The 8,878-nt window shown below is 49.7% G+C and overlaps 1 protein-coding gene across 1 annotated transcript in view; it reads left to right on the top strand.

Moving 5' to 3' along the window:
• The window catches only part of LOC104495854 (Golgi integral membrane protein 4-like), a 25,789-nt gene that overhangs the window by 11,680 nt on the left and 5,231 nt on the right, over window positions 1-8,878 (top strand). Inside the window, exons 6-9 of the mRNA XM_010138887.1 lie at window positions 696-778; window positions 4,349-4,504; window positions 4,627-4,905; window positions 5,567-5,724. Coding sequence (XP_010137189.1) covers window positions 696-778; window positions 4,349-4,504; window positions 4,627-4,905; window positions 5,567-5,724 — 676 coding nt within the window. The remainder of the gene's footprint in view (window positions 1-695; window positions 779-4,348; window positions 4,505-4,626; window positions 4,906-5,566; window positions 5,725-8,878) is intronic.

Raw genomic sequence — 8,878 nt, 5'->3', positions numbered from 1 at the left:
GGTTTTTGGCCCAGGTTGTTTTTTTTTTTTTTTTTTTTTGGAGGATACACAGTTCTGTTCAGGGCAGTGAAAGGTAACTGCATTGTGTGTCTGTCACTGAAGTACTTGAGTGAGCAAAGAGCCCAGCCTGGGGGCTGCGAGGCACAAGCTCGCTACTGAACAGCAGAGGAATAAATGTGCCTGAGGACCAAGTTGTCCTGTGATTGCTTTCTGTAAGTGGGTTGTGGGGTCTTTTTGTTTGTACCATCCTTTCAAGAGGCAGCTCCTCTGTGCAGTGGGAGGGAACCCCCTTTCTGGATGTGTTGTGGGTTTGGGAGACTTGACCGAACTCTCTTGTAGTTGTTTCTCCATGCTCCAGTCACTGGAGGCAGGGCAGTGACCGCTGCTCGCTGCTCTCCCAGCTGTTCAGCTGCAGCAGTGAAGGCAAATGAAGAAACAAGTATCTTATTCTGATAGCAGGCACAGCAAGAGCCTGACCCTGATGGCAATCTGAGCAGAGGAGGTTCTTACGATGGGCAGGGCTCCTGAATCCTGAAAGGAAGGATGGTGCAGGTTTGTCGGTGTGTTTGGCTAGTCTCTAGCTAGTGCTTCACTGCAGTACCTGGGCTTGGAGAGATCTGTGAGGTCAAGAGGAATTCGTGGTAAAGAATGGAGATGCTGCACTTGCAAAAATCAGTTTTCTTCTTCTCTTGCAGATACAGTCTTTAAACTCAGAGAAGAGAGCAAGCTTCTTCGGAAGGCCCACCAGGAAGTTCACTCTCAGCTCCTGAGTGCCCAGGTATTCCATGCAGGGGTGTTTGTGGCCACGTGGCACAATCTTTCACCAAGGTCTGGGTGCACCATCAAGTATTCTGTAAATAATAAATCTGTATTCCTGTGTGGTGAGTTGTGCTCTCCACAGTGCTGGTAGGTGCTGGTGTAGATGTATTCTGTACGGTATTCTCCAGCCGGGAACCTGTCCCAGTAGCTGAAAATACAGGTATGCTACACAAGTCACTGCGGTTTGAGTGAGCCAGCATCTTCCCGGCCTTGGAATGCCTCCTGTCACTTACCTGTCTCAAATACTTCCACCCTAAATAATGATGAATAGTCTCTGTTTATGTCTATGAATTAATTGCAGAGAGAAATAGCAATGCGGAGGTGCCTTGCCTGGCTTGTGAGACTAAAATAGACACTCGACAACCCTGCCAAAGAGGTCTCCTCCTTCTGCATCTCCTTAGTAGAGAGAGAGACCTATGAAAAATCTGACAGAGCTGTGTAAAGAGAAATGAATGTTCAGTAATGAGTCCTGGAGTGATGCTTGGAGCCCGGGTCAGACCTGCAGATGGTGTGAGCCTCTTCAGCACACTGGGAGTCTTTGCCTCACAGAATCCTGCTCACCCAGCTGAAGCTGGGAGCTCCCTGATGGCTTGGGAGGTGGGAAGAAAGCAGGGTGCAACGGGAGAAGTGGGAGGGCTTAGTGTCTTTACAGTGTCTGTCTGAGGCTCTTGTACTGAGCCAAGACACAAGCAGCTTTGTAAATACACTTTAAAAATCCCGTCGCAGGCTGAATTAGCCCTTTCTGTTGTTAATTAACAGCCTTCTGTCAAGCGCTCCCTTGGATTATGGGATAAACCCAGCAGCAATTAGCTAGTTGTGGTTAGATGTTGCTGACAACTGACAACCCCTGAACTGGATGCTGAACTTGAACTGGAGGAGTGGGTTTTGACTCCTACAAGATTGCTCTTGAGTTCTGGCCTGCCCTGCCCTGCAAACCAGCAGGGACTCAGTGTCTCTAGGGCATTGCAAACATCTCAATAACCAGATGCTGCAGGCAGGAAGCGCAGGCTGCTGGCGCTGCAGGCATCTGCCGTCTGACAGCTCGTGTCAGATGTGGTGTGAGGCGTCTCAGGTGGGCTGTCAGTGTTTCTTACTTCATAATCGTGACTGACCACTGAACTGCTCTGTTACCCTGCTCCTTGGTGTGGCTCAGGTGACTGCTGGTGTTCTCTGCAGTGATGCTGCCTGTGGTGTACTTGCTGGAAACTAAGGAAAGACTTCTGGTCTCTGTAGGGGTCAGTCCAGCAAGCCCGTACCAGGAATTGGAACCACATGTGATTACAAGCTTCTCCAGTGCCCATGGCAAGCTTGTGCTTGCACCTCCTGCTACCAAAATGTGTCTCAGCCTTCATTTTCAGACCTCCAGACCAAGCTTGGAAGGTAGCTGCCAATGTCACAGCTCTGTAGCTTGTTCTCCAGAACACTGAGGGCCAGTCAGCTGCCATCACCCAGGCCTCTGCCATCGACAGCAGGGGTCAATATCAGCTCATCAAAGGGCCTGTTTGTCATTACATGTTTCTGCTTTGCTCTTGCTGGCTCAGTGCTGAGCGCGTTTGTGTCTGACACACTGCGCAGGACCACTCCTGAATCGTGCGTCAGCAGCGTACCCTTAGAACGCTGCCGGACTGACTGTGCTGCCTTGGAGAAGGCAGCCAGCGGTTCTTGTGTGCAGACCTGCTCTGAACAGCACTAACACCACGCGGATGGAGGTGGCCGAGGCTACAAAGCCAAGTGCTTGCAGATGGAAAGCGTGGTGGCAGCTCCTGCACTGCCAGCCTTAACTTTAGGCCACTTCAGCATTGTGACCAACGGGTAAAGTAGTTTGCAAGAAGCAGCTCATTGTCCTTTCTTGCCAAAACTAGGAGTGAGCAGGAGTAGAAGGATTTGCCCTGGGTGTTGGAAACACGACTCAGCTCCCTGCTCTGGGTGTAGTAGACAGTCGTGTAACCAAGTTGTGCTCCAGCCATCTGTCTGATGCTATTTCTGGCTCTTGCAGAAGTTGTGATGGTTGGTCCCAATGATTTCAGAAAATACTGTGGATCTTTTTCACAATGAGCCTAGAGTTAAACCTTTAAGTTTTCTGATCGGTCCCTTGTAGTGTCTCATCAGTGTTTCATAATGGAAAGGTGAATGGAACTGCGTTACCTCCCTGGGGTGAGATGCTCCAGTGTGTCAGAGCAGACACCCACAGGCTCCCAGCCTCTTCAGTTCTTCACTGCAGCGTTGATTTGCACCAAGTATTCCGTGGGTGATCTTGCTGCCTTCTGGCAGGTGGAAGTGTAGAGAAGTAATTTGCATTCTAGACAACGTGTTGGAATCCTTGGAAAATTAACATGTTTGACAAGCCCAGCCTGCAGGAGCTGCTGTCGCATCGGTTGCTCTGCCAGGTAAAATGAGGCATGCAGTGGTATGTGACACAGCTCGTGTGACGGGGTGCACAGAGCACGTGGGAGTCTGTGCGGTAAGGCTGGTCTGAAGCTTCTTTCCCTCTGGGCTGACCACCTTACCAGGCTTTTGATGGGAACGAGTTTTGCTTTGATGGGACTGGTTTGTTCTGACTGGAAGCAGCCCGCTCCCAGCTAGGGCTGTATCCCATGGACTGTTGTTGGCTTCCTTTTCCTTTCCTCATTCCTTTTATGTTAGCTTGGCTGAGTGGTTTCGTTTTGGTTTGTTTTCTTAATCTTAAGGTCAAATTTCAGGGGGAAGAACTGCAATCAACAGAGCCTGCTCAGGAATTAATTTCCTGCTAAACTTTCTTTGCTGCCTGGAAGCTTTCCTGCTCCGCCCAGTCCCTAATTTGGTCCATTTCCAGGTATCCTGGCAAGCATATGAAAAGCTCTCCCCCCCTCACTTTCCTATAAATAACTCGGGTAGGAGTGTGAAGCTTTTCCTGAGTAGCTTTTTCAAGCCCTCCTTTTCAGGGTCAAAGACAGAAGAAATAATCTGCAGTAGGGAGAAGAGTGTTGCGTTTGCTTAACAGTCCAGGAGAATCAATTTTCATTTGTCTTGCCACATAAATTGAATTGTCAAGTAGGATTATGCCAATTATTGTCAGCCCTGCTGCGATGAGCACATCCATGGAGAAATGCCTCCACAGGAAGGAAAAAACCTGACCTGAAGGTGTGTGAGTGTGAGGTGCAGGAGAGGGAACAAGAGCCAGGATACAATTCTTGGGCAAAGGCAGGAGTAGCGTCGATGGCCCCGGCACTCGGTAGCGTTGGGCAAAGAACCGCTGTCATGTGTCAGCACTCCCAGGGTGAAAGGAGGCGATAAAATAAGACACAGGACTGGCAAAGGGGCAGTACAGAATATCCATGAAATCTGGAGGGAAAGCTGAAGACTAGCTTGCGTTTGTCATTAATGGTTGTGGACTACTTCCAGCCTTTCCGAGATCTAAAATACTTATCTTCTTTAGCAGTGCGTCTGTGAAAGACACACTGAAAGCCCTGAAAGACTGGCTGTTCCCAGCACGGAGCTGTTTACCCCGGTTATGGTGTGAGGTTTCTCTGTACCCTTCTCATCCCCTCAGGCCCAGATGGAAGAGTTCAGGCAGCTCAAGGAAGCTCTACAGAAGATGCCAAGTTTCAAAGCAGGAGGAGCTGGGAAGGGGCAGCCGCAGTTCCAGGTGCTGAAGGAGCAGCCCGTGGTGCCAGCCAACAGCCAGCTGCAGCTTGTGAGGCAGAAGGTGTGGTACTGCCTGGAAGCCTGGGGAGGGGAGCTCTGCGGGGTTTCAGCACGGGGCGGATTTCAGCACGGAGAGAACTGAGCTTGTGTCTTTAGTTTGCTCTTGTCCTTTCTTCCTTGCAGGCTTTTCCGGTCATTCAGGAGAATCGTCCTGTTGGGAACCCGCTGGCATCCCAGGTCTCTGGGGTGCAGAAGCAGGGAGACAGCCTTCTGCTGCAGGGCCAGAACTCCTACAGCAACGATGGCCCGAGGCCACAGGCTAACGTGCTCTTTACCCATCCAGCCCCGCTGCAAGACGCCCGTTCACTGCCAGATGCTGTGCCAGCCTGGCCAGCGAGGCGCGGGGACGGCCATGTGATCCGCTTCACCCGGACCATGAACAGTCTGCCAAACGGGAACCCAGTGAGTTCCGCACGCTCGCTGCTTGCTTGGTGTAGCCTGTGCTTTAGAACTCAAAACGATGACTTTTGTAATATGTGCATTCCTCTTCCCTGATGTGGAAGTGGTCCTGGCCTCAGGTTTCAGACTCCTGTGCGCTCTCCGGAGTTCCTGGTTTAGTGGCTGGGCTCAGAGGGACGGGCTGCGCTCCGTGTTTTGAACCCTGCTCAGTCTGCAAAGAGTAAATCATAGAAGCAGCTGCCCTGCCTCCTGGGGTGATTGAGAGTGAGCTTATGGAAAGCAAAGCTCTAAAAAAATGACAATTAATTGCCGTGTGCTTAAACTATAATTACAGTAAGTGTTGTAATGACAATAGGAGGGGGGAAGTGGCTTTTTAGAGGTGGTTTTGTTGTTCTCTGGGAGATTCATCTACCCAAGACAAGCCTGGGTCACAGAGGATCCAAAGGACTTCCTCTTGGCTGTGTGGAGGGAGAAGGACCTCTTTTACTGCCGGCTGGCTGGGCAGGACTGGAGATTGGCTCTGGAGTGCTTCTGAATCAGTTGTTCAGTGGTAAAGAGTTTTTCTGGCCCATCAGCCTGGCCAAATGTGAAGGAGATCTGCAGGTATCTGATAAGATTAGGAGCTTAGGTATATCCCGAGCGTACGCATGTGTCTTCCCTGCAGGATGTGAAGATGGTGATGCACATTCAGGTGAAGAGCCACGAGGAGAGCCAGGCTCCTGCATTGTCGCTGTCTGATCCGAAACAACCCTCTGCCGCAGAAAAACCTCCGATGCCGGACACCCACCACCCTACAGGGAACAAGCAGGGGCAAATGCAAAGGTTGGTGAAACAAAACTTGCTCCTGCTCCCGATATTCAGGCTGAAAGGTACCGTATGTGCTCGTCCCTGGTTCTCTCTTGTGTTTTATGTGATTTCTGCTTGAAAGATGGCGTGTTAGTTATTGGTTCCACTGAGATCTGATCCTTGCTACTGCATGTTGCTGCCAGGTCTCAGCCTCAGCCAAGGCAGAGGACTAGTCGTGTTGGGATCGAATGCAGGTGCCTTGGGTGCTGTGCTGGCCAGGAACCACAAAGACGCTTGTGTTCTTGGCACCTGCTCTGTGGGCTGCTTTGTGTTTGAACTGTTGGGAGCGGGGTTTGTGCGGGAGGAGAGAGAAAGAGGAATTATTGCTGCGTGAGATCAGGGCAGCGGGGATTTCCTACTAGCTAGAGGAGAGGGTGGGATGGGAGGCTGAACTGACTTCAGGAAATATCCCTTTCAGTGATGGTGGCATAAATATCCTGTTTTGTTTAGCAAACTGAAGAAATTCTGCATGATGGAAGTGACCCATCTGCAGCAGCAAGGCTGGCTAAGAATTCCTTCGGTTTCTATAAATAAGAGGCATTAAGTTCTATATTAGAGCTCCAACTTGCTCATTTTTCCCCACTAATTAAACAGTTATCTGCCAGGCTCTGCAGGAAAAACCAGACCTTGAAGATCTGAAGGCTTCTCATCTCCAAGGTTAAATGGTAATCTAGAAGCAGCAGCAGGCAAACAGCCCTAGTTAGGTGCTAGAGGTTTTTCTGGGTTTGCTTCTAGGATGAGCACAAATTCTCAAGCTCCATATTCTCTCTCCCGTGTTTTCTTTCCTCCCAGGGAACGGAGCTTGGGCTCCTGTTGCCTGTTCTAGGGACTTTCCTTCACAGAGGCTGACTAGAACGTGAAAAGTCAGACAGCTCTGAGACCTGTGATCCCGAAACGGTGGGTTTTACCCAGAAGGAGGTAAAACAGTTTGCAGCAACAGTTCATGCCAGAAACGAGGATACCACAGAACCCATCAGACAGGCCAGGCTTTCATTCTGTCTCTGTTCCTGCATACCTGAGATGCTGTAGTTTATATCAAATTGAGCTTCATCTGGACAAGTCAAACCAATCCAGCCATGTCAGTGCAAGGATCAGGTTTACAGTAAACAACTCGAAACTGGTACAATCTTCTGAGCTCACCTGGAGCATTGGTATTGAAATTCGCTGCAGCTTGGGGCTGTTGGAGATACCCTCAGCACACTGTGTTCTCCAGATCTGGACTTGGGGTAAACAGCAGAGGAGAGCCCTGGGGAGGGGAGCCCTTTGGAGAGGGCAGAGGTTCAGAGAATGATGCAAACCCATCCATTCCGTATCAGAATGGGTGACTTGTATTGCTGTGATACCTGGAGTCTGGAGAGGTACCAGGGTGCTGTTGTTCTGGATGCTGTACGGGCCCAGGAGAAACTGTTCCCTGTCTCCGCAGCACTCTCAGAAGGCCAGTCTGTTTTGAAAAAGGAAGAATATGTCTTTGAGGCTGCAATTCATCAAAGTCTGGCCATAATCCAAAATACTGGCTCTGAAAATAGTGCTTCCTCATTTAACTTATTTATCCTCTGTGTCTGTTCAGGTCAGATCCACTCAGTTTACTGGAACAAACCAGATTTAATTTCTGTGTTATCTGTAGAGGAGAATTCTGGATTTTGTTCTAAATTCAGCCTGATCCTGCCCGTTCTTCCCTGCTGCTTTTGTTTGTTCACTGAACCTGTGATCTGCCCAGGTCAGAGATTGGGCTTTGCATATTTCTCTGAAGAGCAATGCCCTTCCCAAATGCTTTGATAGGAAACGTCTGCATGGGCACACCGTAACAGCACAGCGGGAATTCAGCCTCTTTACAGGGAGGGGTGGCGGGGCTGAAGGTGAGGGTTGAAGTTGTGATGGCAGGATGGCCTTTCCTCAGCTATATGCAGCCTGGAGAGGATACCGTGACTGACTACTCTGTGAACAGAAAACACAAATATCGGATTTGCCTGGCAGATGATTTCTGCGTGGACAGAGATCTCGGTATGTTTGGTGTGCTTGTCTTTTCCTGGACCTATCATGAAGAAATTATGGAGTAGCTGGAGGCTGTTGTTTACACAGCATGAGATCCGTGATAAGGAGCTGCATAAACCAACTCTCTCCAGTGGTGACAATGCCAAGAACAATCTCAAGTGGCAGTGGAGCACAAAAGATGCCATGCATCCAGTGCCAGGAACTGTGGCATTGGGTGGCCGAGACCAGCAGTTTGCCCTTGATGGCAAATTTGCCTTTCGATGGTTTTATAATGGGGAAATGCGAGCCGAAGGCTGGGTTATGATTTTTCTTTCTGAAGGTTTTGTGTGGTGCCAGTATGCTGCCTTGAAAAAGCTGCTAAAGCTAAGGCTGCTTCTCCTTTCTCAGCAGCTAAAAGTGAAAAACCTTCAGGAGATGTTGAAGTCCCAGCTGGACAGGCTGGACCAAGCACTGATCCTGCCTGAAAGTGGCAGTAACTTCCTGAGGCTAAAAGTTTGTTTGCTCACTTGTGAACGTCCCTGTTGATGGGATTTCATCGCTCCCTTTACCCTTCTTTGGTTCTGAAGCTGTCCCTGAGTAAGGATATTTGGGAAGAAATATCCTTGTGAGACAGCCCTGCCTTCTGGGCCTTGCAGGGGTTCACTCAAAGATGCATGGAGATACTCCGCTGCTTCTCTGACCTCCAGTTTATTAGTGTGTGGAACGGTGTTACGCCACCGAGTACTCCGCTGATGCTGAGCCCCTGGGGGTGTCCACGGGAGCTGGGCTGTTGCTGCAGGCGGAGAAGCGTTAATGAAAAATGTGTTGCATTTGGCAGCCTTGATAGCAAGTACTTGTCCCTCTGAGGCTCTCCTGTTAAGAAGGGAGCAGGCGTAGATATTGTTGTAGACATCAGGAGAAGGGTATTTGAGGCAGAACTACAGAGGAAGGAATTCTTGGCTCTCGCTGTCTGAAAGGGCTTGCCTGGACTCTCCCAGCTAGAGCTGTGTATGAATAATTGATTTTTCAGTTCAGTTGATGGATGAAAACGTTTGGGGAGGTGGTGGTAGGAAAAGCAGTAAATCATATTGGAACGTGGCTTCCCTCAGTGAATGAAGAAACAAACCACTTTTCCCCATGAGTACCTAAAAAAAAAAAA

Source organism: Buceros rhinoceros, unplaced genomic scaffold, assembly GCF_000710305.1.
Source record: "Buceros rhinoceros silvestris isolate BGI_N320 unplaced genomic scaffold, ASM71030v1 scaffold12276, whole genome shotgun sequence".
NCBI classification, from domain to species: domain Eukaryota; kingdom Metazoa; phylum Chordata; class Aves; order Bucerotiformes; family Bucerotidae; genus Buceros; species Buceros rhinoceros.
This window is presented reverse-complemented; position numbering and strand designations above follow the sequence as displayed.